The sequence below is a fragment of the Meriones unguiculatus genome, chromosome 11, assembly GCF_030254825.1.
Source record: "Meriones unguiculatus strain TT.TT164.6M chromosome 11, Bangor_MerUng_6.1, whole genome shotgun sequence".
In the NCBI taxonomy this organism is placed as follows: domain Eukaryota; kingdom Metazoa; phylum Chordata; class Mammalia; order Rodentia; family Muridae; genus Meriones; species Meriones unguiculatus.
The window spans coordinates 93,336,809-93,354,465 of NC_083359.1; the positions used below are offsets into that span (position 1 = coordinate 93,336,809).

The following is a 17,657-nucleotide window of genomic DNA, read 5'->3' on the forward strand; positions in this document are numbered from 1 at the left end:
GCATGGTTAAAACAAACAAACAAACAGACAGATAAACAAACAAACAAACAACAACTGTACATGACCAGGAAAGCTATAAGCTCTAGGGGGAGAACCTATTGATATTATTTTTCTAAATGGTCATATTGTCAAACTCTCTTCTAAATAATTTTATGTTCATATTCACAGATTTTTGCAACTCTCAGCCTTGGTCAGAAAAGCTTCTTATTACAGTGGGTACTGGCTAATGCAGAGAGACTCATAACTTCAAAATGTTGAGAAAAAGCAACTAAGTGCTCAGTCACACATTTATGATGCTCAACCCCCAGCTCAGGGCACATTACAGAAGAGGAAGGTAGAAAGAATGTAAGAGCTGGAGGATGGGGAAGAGTGCTACAAAAGGCTGGCTTTTGTACATGACGTGGCTGTTACATACATGAACTCACAGACATTTTGTCTACATAAGACCTTCACAGGCTCAAGAGAGTTAAAAAGTCCAGCATGAAGGTGCTCCTGATGCCCCATCTTTAGATGAGGAGCCAATTCCAGTTGTTTCCCCCTGACAAAGAACCACTTCTCATTGGTGTGTGTGTGGAGTATATGGTCATTGGCAGGTTACCAATGCCCCTGTAAATGACCACATTCACAAACCTATTGTGGGTAGCTCTCATTGGACTTGGAAGATTTTTAAAAAGGATGTGAAGTTAGGAGGGAGATGTAGGTGTGTTGTGAGAGGGAGACTGGAGAGGCCTATATGGAGAGAATGGGAGATGGAGATGCCTAAGATACATTGTATATATGTATGGAATTTTTAACAAATATATCCACCTCTGACCTTTGGAAGTGCTTTTTAAAAAGAATCATGCCAGTTTCTCCAATATATCACATACTCATTTGAAAATGGCTGAGAAAAATTTTTGACAAATGTAGAAACAAAAATAAGATTTTTAAATGGAGGTACTGAGGTAAGATCTGAACATCCCACTTCAGAACAGATTTACTACATTGGAATTTTGAGGTTGCTTAATGCAATAAAGACACAGGAGTTCTGTCTCTTCAGAATAGGTCAACTGAGAAACATGTCCACATGTCTACATATGGCACACTTGAATATTTTGTCCCTTGGCCTGTAAACACCACAGTGAAGTATAGGAGTGTTGAACGTATAGGTGACTTGGAGAAGGTCTCGTTCAACAGAATTTTTTGACCCAGGGTTGAAGTAGGCAATAGAGACACAGCCATAACTGCCAATTCTGAGTTAAGTGGGTAGGGTGGTGACAAAGGCCTTCTTTTAGCTATTAGTTGGACTATCTTTGAGACAATAGAAAGGATGAGAACATACGAAATGATGTCCAGACCTGTAGGGATCAGATCAGAAGTAAACTGACAACAAAACCATTTTCCTATCAAAAATAGGAGAGCTTCAAGACAGGGAAGATGTCACAGAAGAAATGATCAACCACCATATGATGAAATGGTAAAGTAAATATGGGTATCTCATGGACATATACCATGGTCAGACTGATTACAAAGCTTCATTTTGTTTTAAAGCTGATGTAAGCTCTTCTTCATGATGAATGTCTCTCAAGGGTTTGTAGATAAGTACGAAGCAGTCAGGACATCTCTGTGAAGAAGTGGTTGAGGATGGTTAAGGTAATAAGAAGAGTGTTTGTGTGGCAGAACATTCTAGGCTGGTTCTGAGCTACAAGGCTGGTGGGCAACCATGGAAGAACCAACATTATGTACCCTGTCTCTGACCTAGCCACCATTTTTTCAAGTACATGGAGCTATGGAAGCGATGGTCAGAAACAACATCACAACGATAGTACAGTACTGTCAGTGGGAATCAATTTCATAGGATGAGAAAACACACCAAGAGGATGAACTAATATTTGTGGAGTCTGGAAAGTTCTAGGAAAACAACATATAAACCCATGTCACTTCTGCCAGGTTGTGAGGTTTGTTCTTTGTCATTCTTCAGTTGCTATGTCTGAAAGCAATCCGAGATGTCAACATGAAAGAATTTTCATCATAACATGGATTCTAGGTCAGAGTTGGATAAACGAGTACAGGGAAGAGAGGGAAAGGAGTGTTGAGAGGAGGAGGAGGAAGTTGAGGAGAAGGAAGAGACAAAAGAAAGGAAAGGAAAAGAGAAGAATGAAAGGGATCAGTGTCTTGGTGGTTCTAATCAAGACCATGCTGGTTCATGTGATCACATGTGCCATGCCCTCTCAACATCAGTTTTCCTCTCACGTTAGTCTTCCCTTTAATCCCTGGTCCCCAAAGCACCACCGTGTGAGGGTACTGCATCTCTTTTGAAAGTATTCTGAGGGACCTACTGTTATTCTGTTGTGCATCCTTTTATTTTCCTATGGGAAATCCATGGAAGTCCTATCTCACCCCACCATAGATTTGCCCTGGGGAAAATAAGAGCAGCTGGGATACCACCATGAGGCAGAATTAGACTCGTGGATGGATAGCTTTGCTTAAGAGAAACTTCTAGTAACACTGTACTGGGAACGGAATTAATTTGAGGGAGAGCTGACTTTCAGGAACACAGTAGGAGTGAAGATGTGGTATTTCCACTTGCAGCCAGAATGGTTTAGGTGAGGGGAAACACAGGCAAATATTGCTCTATTGTGGAAGTGTCCACAGGGACTTAAAGGTTTCAGGGAAAGTAACCAGGGAGAGAAGGGAATCTGGTGGGAAGAAGGGGGAGGCCCAGCAATGACAACAGAATATTAGACCTTCAATAAAGCCAGGGGTGGGAGGCAAACTAACATTTCTTTTTGGGAGAAGGAAGTTGAAGAATGAAGAGATTTAATTTGATTTTAGATTGCTAAATAATTTCTCCCCAAGGGCCTGGAGTCTTCATTTAATGCTGCTAAGAATGTGGTCATCACTTCAAGCCATTTAGAAAGTGGGGAGAATTGATGATGGTTTGGTACAAGAAAAGGGCATCACATGGATGGAATAAAATTCAGAATAAGGTAGAAAAGAACCCAAAGCCTTCTATTGTCCTGCTTTCTCTCTTGCACCACCACCACCTAGAATGTTTTTTTTTTTTTTTTTTTTTAATTAGGTGAGGGACTCTGAGATTGCTACCATATATCAAGTGGTGGTTCCAGATCATTTTACTTAAAGGGCAAGAAAACATTAGCTGTCACCATATTTAGGTAACTGCCACTAGGAATCTAGGAAATAATCTAGATGTCTGGGAGCCTGGGAAATGCAATCTGAAAGTCCCTGTGTTTTAGAAAATACTTCATCTTTGAAAATAAGAAGCCACATACTTCAGGTAAAGATGAGTGTGCCACTTATAGATGGATTGATTTGCATCAAAAGATTACCATGATGACAGGACTCTGCCATGACTTTCCTAAACACTTTTCCCGCAAGTGATTTCTCTTTATTTTGTTCTGTATTTGGGGGATTTTAGAGTCCTCCACACAGTAAATGTCTCCCTTTAAACCTGTCTCTTGTGAGGTTCTCAATTCAAAACTAGCATGAAGTAGCTTATAGCTCAGATGGTACACAGTGGATTTCCTACTTCCCAGAAGTGAGGTGGGAGGCTGATGGTAAAGTTCTCTCTGGTTTTCTTAGAGGCCTACAAAGGAGAAACAAGGAAGCAAGGAGTGTCAGAGTTTGCCTTGGGAAAGGAGAAGAGGTTAGAAAGGGCACAGAGTTATTTAAAGACGTGGTTAGTGTCGACCCTGTAGGTTGGCTGAGCTGAGGCTCCATGGTTGGAATGTCTGTCAATGAACATAATGGCTATGTCAACAGGGACCTCCCCCTCCCACTGACTGCTGTTTGAGTCCACCCAGACAGCAGTGAGTGTGGCTGAACACAGTAGCTGCAACCCTTCTAGCACCCAAGACTAGGCCCTGTCTGTGGCTGAGCCTGCGGGCGTTTCTGTGTGAGGAGCACAGCAGCAGATAATCTGAAAAACACAGTAGAGCACAGAAAGGGGCTTTCAGAATGATTTATACATTCCAGGAGGATAAAAACCCCGCAGGAGAGTAAGAACACTGAAATGCGCTCATGCATCAAATTCTTAGCCATGAAGCCAATGTTCCTTCCAGAGATGGAAAAGAAAGCAGAGGGGGTAGTGTAATTTGAGGGTGGAAAGGAAATACTCTTTGAAAAAGGGAAGACATTTTCACAGACATCATGGACCTTCCAAAACACTTCAATCTTTATAAACCAAATTGGTGTCTAGAAACAGTCTTTTTTTTTTAATTAAAATATTCAGGCTAGATTGTCTTTGTAATTGAGTTTTGTGTGTGAAAGAACAGAGAAATTAAAAGAAAAGTACCAACGTTCATCCCTCTTCCACTCCCTACTTTTCCCCTCCTCACTGCTTTCTAAGTAAAATAGGTCTAAAGAGCCAGGGCTGACTTCACAAGAAGCGGGATGATGACATGAAGTATTGTAATGCTCAAGAAAAGAATGGCCTGTGTTCAGTACAGAAGCCTCACTAGACCCGAAAGCTGACTGACTTCTTGAGTGTATGGAATATGTCTGTGCTTTTTTTTTTTTTTTTTTTTTTTTTTTCGAAAGATTGCTACAATGCCAGGAAATCTGATTGTCATTTTTTGTTAATAAAAGTAATAGAATTCTGGTACTTTTCCAGGCCCAGCCTTGTTAGTCACCAGGCCTGATGACAGTAGGTTACCTACATCCCCATACAGTCCTGGCATACATGAGTATTTGCATGTTATTGCAGGATTCAAAAAGTGACAATAGCAAAGACACCAGGTGCCAACCACACCTGGTTTTGTCTTCACAGAAGGCACTACCTCCCTGCCCCTGACCCAGAAAACACTTCTCTTATCTAGCATCTCTCTTGGGTTAATTTTCCAAGGATTTAGTGCACACAGAGTCAGAACGTAGAAAAAAACCCAGGAATGGCTCACCAGGCTAATCACACAAGGAAACCAGGCTGCCTTTGTTGTTACGTGGCTTGCTATTGAAATTTCTCCCAGTGAAAAATAACTCGGCTCAATCGAAGGAGTGAAGTTTCTTGGGTGCAATTCTTTGCTCTCCTGAATCTTTGTTAGTGTTTCCTTCTCTGTTAATTATCAGTGAAAAAGTGCTTTGGCGAAAGTCAAATGTGGTGTTCCTCTGTCTATGTCACAAGAGCTTACCTTGTTTCTCACACTAGCAGGGGACATGCATGGGTTTATTTGGAAAAGAATTAGGTCCGGTAACTGAGAATGACAAAGTGGTATAAATAATTCTTCCCCTCCTTTTTTTTTAATCTTCTTTTTTCTGTAAAACTATATACCAAGAAGTTAATGTTCCCTGGAGGTATTTTCCTCATTATCATCATAGAAACACTGAGGACACATGCCATGCCATGGCATCCACCCAGTTTTTCATGCATGTTAAAATCTAGTCCCTGCAAGATGTCTATGAGGTTAATTTGGACAAGTTGCTGAAGCTTCTAGAGCTGAGTGAAGGGTTTTGCATCTTTTGTTCTGAGAGTGTGTGACTCTTGCCTCAGTAGGTATTGATAGCATGAGATTTACTTTCCTCTTGGGTCCTGTGGTTGTATACTACTGGCCGTAATCACCTCTGTATGGGGATGGCTCTTGGAATCTCTCATGCTGATCTTAGAAAAGAACGGCTGTAGACAAAACTAAACAGAAACCTTGTTTGCTTTATTATTCATTCATTTTATTTTTAAACGTTTTTTATGCATAAATGTGTGAATATGTGTACATGTCTTTGTGTGTGTATGTATATATATATATGTATATATGCTAGTGCATACATTTGTGCATGTGTGTGTGTGTTTGTGTGCATGTGTGTGCATGTACATATGCATACAGAGGCCAGACATGTGACAATGCATTTCTTCTTCAGTTGCCCTCTACCTTAAACTTTTAGATATGGTCTTTTGCTGAACCTGTAGCTTGGTGATTTGCCTAAACTGTTTGGTTAGGGAGATCCCAGGATCCTTCTGTTTCTGCCTTCTCAGTGCTGGTGTTACAATCACATGCTGCAGTGCTAAGCTTATATGTGGGTTCTGGGAATCCAAGCTCAACCCCTGAAGCTTGAGCAGCAAGTATTTAACCTACTGAGTTATTCCCTTATCCCCTGGCCTACAAATTTAGCTTGTGTATAAACTTATCATGCACTTAGTCTTGTCCTGGTAAAGGCTAAAGGTGAGTCTTTCATAATTTCCTGTTCTTTTTCTTTGAATGATATTATACAAGTATTCTACAGGCAACAGAAAATCTGACAAATACATAAAAAAAATCTTCCATGTTTTTCAAATGTGACTTCATTTGGTTTTATCTAATGTTCAAAATACCCTTTTTTATCTGTATTCCAAATAAGTCTGAGCCAAGACATATTTCAAGACAAAGATACCTTATTGTGTTAACCTCAGACATTCCCAGTTTCCCTATGAAGCCAGAGCACAAAATATCAGGCCTCTTCTCTAGTAATTCATTGTGGGCTACTCTGGTAAAAACATCAGCCCTGGAACCTGGACAATGCTCCTTCATGCTCTTTTGTAGCCACATAAATAAGAATCAGATCCTTACTTGTACAGCAAAGAGACTCAGAAGTTTTGATCGGAGATATTTCCTAGGTCCCTCATTACACAACTGCTCATTGCTTGTTCCCTAAGTATCACAGTTTTAATGACAAGCACATGGAAGAGTAAAGTATCAAGGAAACATTTTGGGAACGAGCAGGCAATTGGTTGCCTGGATTATGACCCTCAAATATTTCTACATTTCTTATAAATTCCAAAGCACTCAAGTCATCTCCTGTGCCACTTTTTGCTATTTCTTCTGTACTTGAGAAGAATGCTCAATTCCTCAATTGCCAGGAATTCTAATCCTATATTGAGCAATCTGAAATGGAACTGTCCTTACTTTCTTTTTGAAAAGTATTTTTTCAGAACATAATATAATAACATCGTTTTGCTCTTCCCTTTCTTCTCTCAGAAGCCTTCCATATACTCTTCATTGCTCTTTTTCAAATTCATGATCTCTTTTTTTATTAGTTGTTGTTACATACATGTATATATAATACATACTCCTAAACACATAAATTTAACATGCTGAGTCTGTATGTTTTTATGGCTGAACATTCAGTGTTGGATAACTAACTGGTGTGCTCTTCCCGGGAGAAGACTATTTCTCTCACAGCATTAGTTTCCTGTAGTTCTTTGTGTAGGGTTGAGATCTCATGAGATGTCATACTTCTACACTGATGTATCTATTAGTGTCATTCTTGTTCAGATCATGTTTAGGCAGCCATGTTGAGACTTCATGGCTGTAGTTACTGACATTTCTAGGAGACACAATCTCATAGTAAATTTCTTGTTCCTCAGGCTCTTATGCTCTCTCTGCCCCATTTCTACAATGTTTCCTGAGCTTAGGCCTGGCTGTTATGGCTGTTGTGGATTCCACAACTTGGAACTTTTATTGGTCGTGGTTTTCTGTAATGGCCTCCATCTGTTGCATAGATAAGTTTTCTTGATGTGGGGTAAGAACTGTAGTTTTCTGTGTGTATAAAGACAGATATTTAGACTGTAGTTAGAGATCGGGTTGGTTTAGTAAAGTCATGATTGTAAGTCCTTTTCCTTTACTAGCTATAGGTAGTGTGCTAGGCATCTGGTAGCAACTATTATTTCCTTCTTATAGAAAGTGGGTCTTAAGTCCAATTAGAATGCTCTTGGTTACTGTCAAAGTATACATACCATTACTGCACCTTTAGGGTATCTGTATCATGCTCGTCATTGTGGTTCATAGTTGTCATGCTGGATAGGACTATTGGTTGCTTCTCACTCAGGAAAAAAAATACAGGACAGTTCTAGCTCAAGGGCTTCTGGGCTCTCTGTCTAAAGTGCATGGTTTCTTCAACACTAGACTCTGAATCTCTGCCTCTACCTTTTACCTGTGGGCAACCAAGGGCAATAGCAATGGCCATAATGTTTTGAGAGTTACTTGGAAAATTAAAAAGAAACAATTTAAAAAGAATGTTTCTTCTGCTTGGTGTTGAGGTTTTTATTAGGTAGTTTTTGGCTCTTGGAAGGACAAATTTTCTTTAGTTTTTAATGAACAAATACTATTGTAAATTAGGTAATAATGACAATTGCATACACAATTTCATATATAAGAATTGACAAAGGAGATGATTAAAAATCTGTGATGCTTGTGTTCCTCAGCTAGAAGAAGGTGTGGCTGACTTTAGGGAAGAGAAGGAACTTGTTTGGAGAGAGGTGCTGCTTTGAGTTGTTTGATGGAGTCATGGGTCATGGACCTAGTTTTTAGAGAAGATGGTTGTTGGTCTTGCAGTTTCTTTCGCTTCAGGCTTAGTGAGAGGGTTCCCATGGAAACACAAAGCTACAACATGTTCCTTGCTATTTGAAGACTTACAGAACTTGAGAAAGCCAGGGCCATTGGAGAAGCGGGAAGTATTGTCAGAACTAAGATCATCGTGGACTCCTAGAATTTACAGGGATAAAGGATGCTTGAATGTTTCTTTTGGATGAAGTATGGTCCACATAGCAGAAAGAACTGATTTACAGTTATCTTGGATTCTACCATAAAGGAGCCATTCCAGAAGTCAGAGGGTTTTTAAGTGCAAGAAACCCAGGATAAACACCAGATTCCGGCACACACAAACACAGTTACAAATGCTAGATGAGAATAAATGCTTCCTCCCACTCAGGTGGCGTTGGGAGGGGAATGGGAGACTATTACTCTGAAGATGGTTTATCTTCAGGTTTGAAGATGTAAAGGACGGATTACATCCCAGGCTGAGTGTTGTTAGAGATACCCATATTTAGACAGCCTTACTTATTAGAATATGAACTCCAAAAAAGGCAAGTACCATGATTATTTCACCGGCATAGCATTTTCAGTAGCTGGCATCATGCCTGGAATGGAATAGTGGCTCAATAAATATTGAACAAATAGACTCCACTATTTGACTGTACTGGATTCATTTCTGAAATTTGTTTTATGTTACTTGCAAAGGGGATGCTAAGTGAAAACAGCCTGCTGTGGAGATGCAATATTAAGGCAAACGGCGTGTTCGCGTGCTCTTAGCAGAAATACTGATTACTTTTGAATAAATAGTCATTGTTCATGCATGTTTATGGAAGGGTTTCTCTCTGTGTGCCTGTGTGTGTATAGGGTGTGTAAACGTGTACACTGCTATGTGTGTGGGTGCATATATCTGTATACGCATGTGAGGCAGTAAAGAAAGATGTCAAATCTTCTCCTCTGTCATTCTCTGCCATATCCCCTTGAGACAGGTTTCTGAACCTGGAACTCATCATTTTTAAGATGAGTCTTCTGATCAATGAGTTCCAATGATCCTTTGCCTCCACATCCCAAGCCCAGCTCTGGAGTTATGGGTCTATGTGACCACATCTGGCTTTAGATCTGGCAAGGGATTTGATCTCAGGTCTTCATTCTTGCTTAGGCAGGACTCTTATCCATGGACCAACCTCTGAAGTCCTAGAAAGGTTTCTTAACATTAAAATCTATACATAGCAAACCTGAACTTATAAGATGCATGCTGGATTCAGCTATGATCAGAGAAGCCTCCTCTTGTAGCAGGTGTGAATGGCCATGTAATACTCAGCCCTAATTGGGACATCTTCATCAAATCCCTCCCCTGATGGCTCAGGGAACTGTTGCAGAAGAGGAGGAGGAAAGATCTTAGGAGTCAGTGGGGATGGAGGATACCAAGGAAAGAAGGTCTTCCAGACACAACAGGTCTGACCCACATGTGAGCTCACGGAGGATGTGGTAGCATGGATAGGGCCTGCTCAGATTCAAGCCAGATGGGGTCCAAGAACTGAGAGGGGAAGTGGACATAGTTCTCATCCCTAACTAAAAAGCCATCTCCAACTGACTCCCCCCCCCCAAAAAAAAATCAGTGTGTTCTCAATGTGGTCTCACTGGATTCATAATCCACACTTATGGGTAGGCTCCATGCTCAACAGTAGACATCAACACAAAATTAACTCAATGGTAGTTTTTATTGTAAATTTTTTCTGGTCTCATATTACTTTAGTTGGCATTTTTTTTTTTATTGCTCGTATGGCTTCCAATTTTGTGTGTTTGTATGTTTGTGTGTGTTTGTGTCTGTGTTTTTTGTGCTTTTTCTTCTTTAAATTTTTGCTTTTTTTTCTTTTTGCTGGTTTGTTTTTCAAAGAGAAAGACAGCAGGTGTGGAGTTGAATGGATGGGGAGCTAGGGAGGGTCTGGGAGGGGTTGGGATAGGGGAAACTGTGATCAGAATATATTGTATAAATTTTTTTATTTAAAAAAGGTAAAAGTTGAAAGTGTATATGTGGGGCATGTGAACTGTGTGACCAGGGGAACCAGCCTGCGGCTAGAGTGAAGTTGAGATGTGTCCAAACCCTGAAAAATCTCATTATTGGTACCAGCAGGAGTACAGATACCTCCCTCTATGTACTTTGCCTGCATGTCTTAGACCACGCAGTCTTGCATCTCCCACCTTCATTCTAGAGGTAGTCATATAGCTTGGTAACAAGAGCATGTCTAGCTAACACCTGAAATTTCTCTCCATGTATTCCCTGAACCTCAGTCCCAACCAGTGATATACACTCACCTGAAAACCCCTACCCACTTCCACATAGTTTATATAGCCTTTTTCCCCCTCAATAAAGAGCTGTATCACTGGAAGAGCTGTGTCACTGAAAGGGCTGTACTCCTGAAAGAGTGGAATGATTCTAGCACCTGCACATATCAGTGCCTGGACACTCCATTTGGAAAACACAAACCCCAGGCTCCAAAATCGCATGGATGATTTCCACATCACTAAAATCTCCATCCAAAAATAACATGATGTTCTGAGTAGCAAATCTTCTGGGCTCTACCTGCTCCTTCTCAGCTGAGCTCACTGCCCTGTTATAAAGTTTCCAGATTTGTTCCCACCTGCTCTGGTCTGGTGTCTGCTTCTTTGTCCATTCTGAGTAATTGACCTTAGAAATAATTGCTTTGGTTATTGCTCTGGATGCCATCTTTGTGACTTTCCTGGGCTTCATGCTCCATTATCTCTGCGCTAGACCTGCCTTTTTGGTCTATAGGCAGCGCAGACTCCACCTTCTTTGGGAAGGTGATCTCTTTAGTGAATGTGCTAGGTGCGGTGACTCATGCTTTTTGTAATCACATCAACAACTGCCACTAATAGTATCTGGGAACCAATTTGGAGTGTTGTAGCTAGTGTGACTCTTTTTTAAAACTTATTTATTTACTTTTTTATCAATTACAGTTTATTTACTTGAATCCCAGCTGTAACCCTCTCCCTCATCCCCTCTCAGTCCTGTCCCTTCCCTCCTCATCTCCTCCATGCCCCTCCCCCAGGCCACTGATAAGGGAGGTCCTCCTCCTCTTCCCTCTGACCCTACCCTATCAGGTCTCATCAGGAGTGGCTGCATTGTCTTCCTCTGTGGCCTAGTAAGGCTGTTCACCCCTCAGGGGGAGGTGATCAAAGAGCAGGCCAATCAGTTCTTGTCAGAGACAGTCCCTATCCCCATTACTATGGAACCCACTTGGACACTAAAATGCTGTGGGCTACCTCTCTGCAGGGGTTCCAGGCCATCTCCATGAGTGGTCCTTGGCTGGAGTATCAGTCTCAGAAAAGACCCCTGTGCCCAAACTTTTTGGATCTGTTGCTCTCCTTGTGGAGCTCCTGTTTGCTCCAGGTCTTACTGTCTCTCACTTCTTTCATAAGATTCCCTGCACTTTGCCCAAAGTTTGGCTATGTGTCTCAGCATCTGCCTTGATACTGTGCAGGGTAGAGTCTTTCAGAGGCCCTCTGTTGCAGGCTCCTGTCATGTTCACTGTTTTCTCCCTCCTCTGTTGTCCATTCTCTTTGTCTTCCTGAATGGGGATTGAGCATCTTAGGCAGAGTCCTCCTTCTTGATTAGCTTTCTTAGGTGTACAGATTTTAGTATGTTTATCCTATATTATAATTTCTTTAAGTGTTTTTCTGCCATTCCATATTCTTCTACAGAGAATTCTCCGTTTAGCTCTGTCCCCCATTTTTAAATTGGGTTACTTGATTTGTTGCTTTTTAACTTCTTTAGTTCTTTATACATTCTGGGTATTATCCCTCTGTCAGATAGAGTTGGTGAAGATCCTTTCCCAGTCTGTAGGCTGTTGTTTTGTTCTGACAACAGTGTCCTTTGCTTTACAGAAGCGTTTCAGTTTCATGAGGTGCCATTTATTGATTGTTGATCATAGAACCTGTGCTGCTGGTGTTCTGTTCAGGAAGTTGTCTCCTGTGACAATGAGTTCAAGGCTCGGCTAGTCTGACTCTTGCTGTACTGAGTTGTAACTGCAGTGTACACAGAGATATGGGGACTACGTTCCAGAGGACAAAGTCACTTGTTCATGTTTAGGCAATATTTTGTGAGAAGCAGGAATCATGGAAAGAATTTAAAGAAGACATTTCTCTTAGCACTATTTATTACATGCTCAGCCAACATACAGTATATCCTTGATAACATCTGAGTGGAATTATAAAAGCCAGGTGTTCTATATCACCACTGGGGCTTTTGAGACATCAAAGCATGTTTGTCTTCATACAAAATGATCCCAGTTTCTTATACATTTTTCGTTTTCATTCCAATTCTAACTTCCCCATCTCATTATATGCTGTCAAGTTCTCAACTGTCAGCAACCTGTCTCATTACAGTTGTGTCCCTTGAGCAACATGGGACTTTTTTTTTTTTCATTGACTTGTACTTGGAAAACAAATCAAAGGATTTCTGCTGCAATTTTACACATTTTTGGAGTTATTATTAAACCGATTACCAGTAGCTTTTAAGTGTTGCCACATCCCTCCTTGCTGAATGCTGTGACATTCTAGTTGCTTTAAAATTTCCACCCCCTGCTTTACAACTCAATTTCTCTAGGTATTAAAATACTAATTATCAAAGAAAAAAAAAACTAAAGCCAACAGAAAACATTTGAGATTATGTCAAACAGCAAACCAATGCAGGTGGAATTGGACAACATTTTTATTAGGCAGATATATAGGCAGGACATGCACAAAGAAGAAAAGGGTACAAACATAGGTTCAAGCATTGAGTTGTGCTGGCTGGCGTGAGCTCTCAGACACTGATCATTTCATTTTCATGAGATTTTTGTTGTTGCAAGATCTTTACCCCACACTCTGGGCTTGATGACTACATAGCCATTTACTTCATAGTTGAGAGCCCCCCAATCCAGAACATTAGGATTAAGAGTGGAACCTTGGTACACAGATAAATATCTCTTGGAGTCAGTACTGAGTCCCACATGTACAAATCCCCAAACTCCCACAAAAGACTGGGACATAGCAAACCCTCCACCATAGGTATGCTGCTCTTGTCCTAAGACAATACTGGGTTTGCCTTTCACAGTGTAGCCCCTCTGCAGACCCTTTTCCACCCAAGGCTTCCCTTTAACCCCAAATTCAGCAATGCCAGAGGAGGACTCCCAGCTAGCACAGAAGTGGACTGGAGAAGGGAATTCTTCCATACCACGGGCTTTGACTTTTGAATGTTCAATGTGCAGATGGTATTCCCCAACTTTTTCCTTATGGATTACTAGCTCATTGTCTCTGCCCCTGACATGATAGGAGAAAAAAACTTTGAGAGCGGGAAAGGTCACTATAGGTTGGAAAACACAGTGAAAACTCTGCAGAGGTTTCTCCAGATGTGGAATCAGCTTCACATGATCACTTTAAGATTCTCTGGGGAGTACAAATACCTTCCCTCGAGTAAAGAAATATAATGGGTTTCAACAAATTCAGAGAAACAGTACCTCAGATTTGACTTCTCTTGTTTTATACTCCCTGACTGTAGCCTAAACCTCTTCCCTGTCTGGGCAAAGGCATCTGAAAGAAGGCTAGTGAATACCAACACCCAAAGCAGCAGCTTGTCCATGCTTGGTCCAGGGCTATGTTTAACAGTAACAGCAGTTACTTGGGGAGGAGACAGAAAGGTGGCTGCTTACTATGCTCTTAAGACTTCAAGTATTTAGGTTTTGTATGTTTCTCTGTTGGTGATGAGGTGTGGAGAGCGGCAACAGCATGTAGGGCGCCTCCCAGGAACTCCTTCTTTCTGTCAATAATCAGAGTTGTTGTTGGAAAAGGAATGATGAGGGAAAATGAATTCTGGGAAATCAATGGTAGTTACTCATTAGACAAAAGTCAGGGCAAGAACTCTAATCCCTGGGACCCAGATTTATTTCTAGGAAGACCTGCAGATCTGCAAGGCCTTACGGATGAAACAAGGTGCCAGGTTGGCCACATGAGGAAGGATTTGCAGCTGGGTGTCCATCTCATGACCGTGTGCTTTGCTACTAGAGGATGTGAGAACCGGGCAATTACATACCTATTAAAGTAAGGCAAAGTAGCCTTTTTCTGCATAGGACATTCCAGGTTTTTATTTTCTGTTAAACACCACACAAGTCTATTTGTTTCTTTGAATTTGATTAATTAAATATTGAGTAATGTATCCAGGCATTACGAAGAGGATAAAGGCAGCTGTTTGCCCTGAAGCTTAATAGTTTTCTATTATTGTTACTAAGCCTTTCCTTATTTTATGACTCATGATACTTTCTTATCCTAAACTTTCTCATTTCTTATTTTGACTAATTTTTTTTTTTTTTGGTGACATATACTCCTGTTGAAATGTCAACAATCTCCCCATTTTCCAGTCTTTCCATTGAACTATTGGACATTAAGGGTATGTCTTTGATGATGACCTCATCAACGCATCATATACACATTTGTGCACTTATCCCATGGCATAATATTAAGTATGGGATTGTTGTAAATTAAAAAAGTATTAGAAGTGTTGGCATATAAAATGTTTATTATTAGCCCTGAGATTATTGCGATGGTTAAAGAATAACCTGCTCTTACAAATAAAAAGATATAGGCACATGTTAAATTTTATAATTGCCTTATTTGCCTTGGGCTGGGCAGATATTTCACTTACACTATCTCACTGTCCTCACCATCCATCTCCCAGACCCCATTCAACGACATCAACCTTAACCCTCCTTAGTTGGACTTCCTTTCATCCATAATCCCATGATGCTTGCTTTTGTTCTTTACCTGGGCCTTTCTAGGATATCACTGAAGTCCATTTTTCAGTTTCAAGTGGTTTCTTCTCCATGCTAGCCCATGATGGTATTCTTCTTCTTCCTCTCTTTCTGTCCATCTGTCTCCTATGTTTCTCCTCCAAAGTCCAGGAACCCTAGCCACACCTGCCCTATTCTGCTCTGCCCAGCGATAGGTCATTTAATGAACCAATCAGATATAATGTTTTAGGCAAGTTCATACAAAGAAGGATGGGTGTATCCAGCGGGCAGTAACCAGATCTTTAGGACCAGTAATTAACATTAGACCAACCTCCAACAGGGGATTAAGTGATGGCCAACTCTTTTACAGTACCAACCATCCTCACCACTATTTTCTCTGCTAATAATTTAAAAGTCAACCATTATTAGTCCCCACTCAAACCTGCTCAGCTTCTAAGATATCAAGCTGAATTTTTTTCCTTTTTGCTTGCATGCTTTTCTTTTTTACCTTTAAAGTCTACAAAACCTTTATTCTCATTCTTTTTGTCTAGCTTCTTATTACTTACCTTCTTTCTTTTCATCTCATCTCAGGTTAATTAGCCTTTTCAATGACACAATAATGACCATGGATAATCATTTTATCATTTTATTATTTCATTATTTTTCAAATCCTCATCACTGGGCAATAGCTATTATTCATTTTTTTTTCTAATCTAAACTGAATCTCAGGTTGTGAAGCCTTATCTGACTTGCACAGTATGGGTTAGTACTAGAGTTAGTTGGAGCTACGCATTCCATTATTTCCTGGATTAAATACTGATCTTTCCACTTGGAAGCCCATGCTATTTACTGTATCACTCTATCTTGCCTATAATCTCTGAATCAAATCCTATTCTCCAATTAAACACCTCTAATTGTTGCTCTTCACTTAAGACTGGCTTTTCTGATTTTGTTACTTTTATTTTATTCATTGTCTTGAAATTCTCTTTTTATTCAAATCTTAAATTGTCTTCAAAATTAATCTCAAAAGTGATCTGTTTTATAAGATTTTTTTTTAATGGCCCAACCATACATTATTTCCACATTTTTGGACTCTTAATAATATCTTAGTTATTTTTCTATTTCTGTGGTATGACTCCATGGCTGAGGCAACAGATAGAGGAATTTATTTAGGGTTTATAGTTTCAGAGGGTTAGAGTTCATGACCATGATGGCAACATGTAGAAAGATATGCCTGGCACTAGATCAGTAGCTGAGAGCTACGTTGTTGAGACACATAGATGGGACAGATAATAGGGGCAAGCTGGGAATGGCATGAGCCTTTTGTGACCTCAAAGCCCACCCCCAGGAAAGAACCTTCTCCAACAAGGCTATGCCTTCTAATCCTTCCCAAACAGTTCCACCAACCGGGGACTAAGCATTCAGTATATGAACATATTGGGTCATTTTCATTCAAGCCACCACAATAATCAACATACTGTGTGTACACATGTGGACGTCAGAGGTCATTATTTCTATATGGCCTCTACCATATTTTTTTTGAGCCAGAGTTTCTCAGTTGATCTAGAGCTTGTGTCTTTGGCTTAATTAGCCGAGCAGAAACCCTTTCTCTATCCTATCCCCAACACTGGCATCAAGTGTGATGTCATGCCTAGCTTAATGCGGATGCTGGGGATATGAACTCAGTTTCTCATGCTTGAGCAGCAGTCATGTTATCCACTGAACCATCTCCACAGCTCCAAGTTAAGTTTTTATTGTTGTTGTTTTGTTCTGTTTTGTGTGTGTGTGTGTGTCACACGGTTTAGTAGCAGCACAAGGTATAATATAATTGAGTAAAATGTCTAGGAAATGCTATAAATAGGAGCTGTGGGTAAACTTTACTATGAACCCCAGAAATGTATAATTCCAGGTTTGGGTGTTAAACAGTCAATAACATAAAATTCAGAGACTAGGTTAACACACTGCTTACAGTCTTTGTTATACATTAATAAAGTACCTTTCTATCAACAAAAAGGTTTCAGATATCTATATAGAATGGAATCTTTTAAAATTAGTAATAAATCCATGGAACCAGCCTGGGAATATATGAGCCAGTTCATGGAGCTTGGTGGAATAGAGATTTACATTGCTGTTGGAGACTAGTGACAGCATGTACTGTTGGATATAGAAATACTGTAAGGAGAAACTATTGATTGAGAAGTAAGAATGGTTATTATTAGAATGAGAAGAAGGTAGAAAAAGTTGCTACTGGGTTTTTTTGTTTTGTTTTGTTTTGTTTTGTTTTTTTAATAGTGCCCCCACCACAGAACGTCTCTCAGGCTTTATAAGAAAATAGTCCGTGCTCTAGTAACCATTAAGACAGAATCAAAGAATTATTTCTAACAGAGGTATGGAGATTCTGATATCAAGATATAAGAAAATGAATCCTGATTTTCCAGAACTGAATGGAGTTCTTACATTGAAATATTTTCTGTTATTGTCCAGAGGCTTTTGGATACCTTCTTGCCAGTGAAAATCCTGTTGTTTCCATCTGGATGGCTCCACTGAGGAAGGAAAGGCAACAATATATTGATAAGAAGGATGGTGATGTGTATGGACA

General features: G+C 40.2%; 1 protein-coding gene across 1 annotated transcript; it reads right to left on the minus strand.

Moving 5' to 3' along the window:
• Positions 1-8,262: 8,262 nt before the first annotated feature.
• Apcs (amyloid P component, serum) lies at positions 8,263-13,914 on the minus strand. The gene is given in 7 exon segments (XM_060365096.1): positions 8,263-8,447; positions 13,153-13,254; positions 13,257-13,303; positions 13,305-13,615; positions 13,617-13,666; positions 13,669-13,743; positions 13,821-13,914. Coding segments are annotated over 7 exon segments (864 nt in total).
• Positions 13,915-17,657: the final 3,743 nt, after the last annotated feature.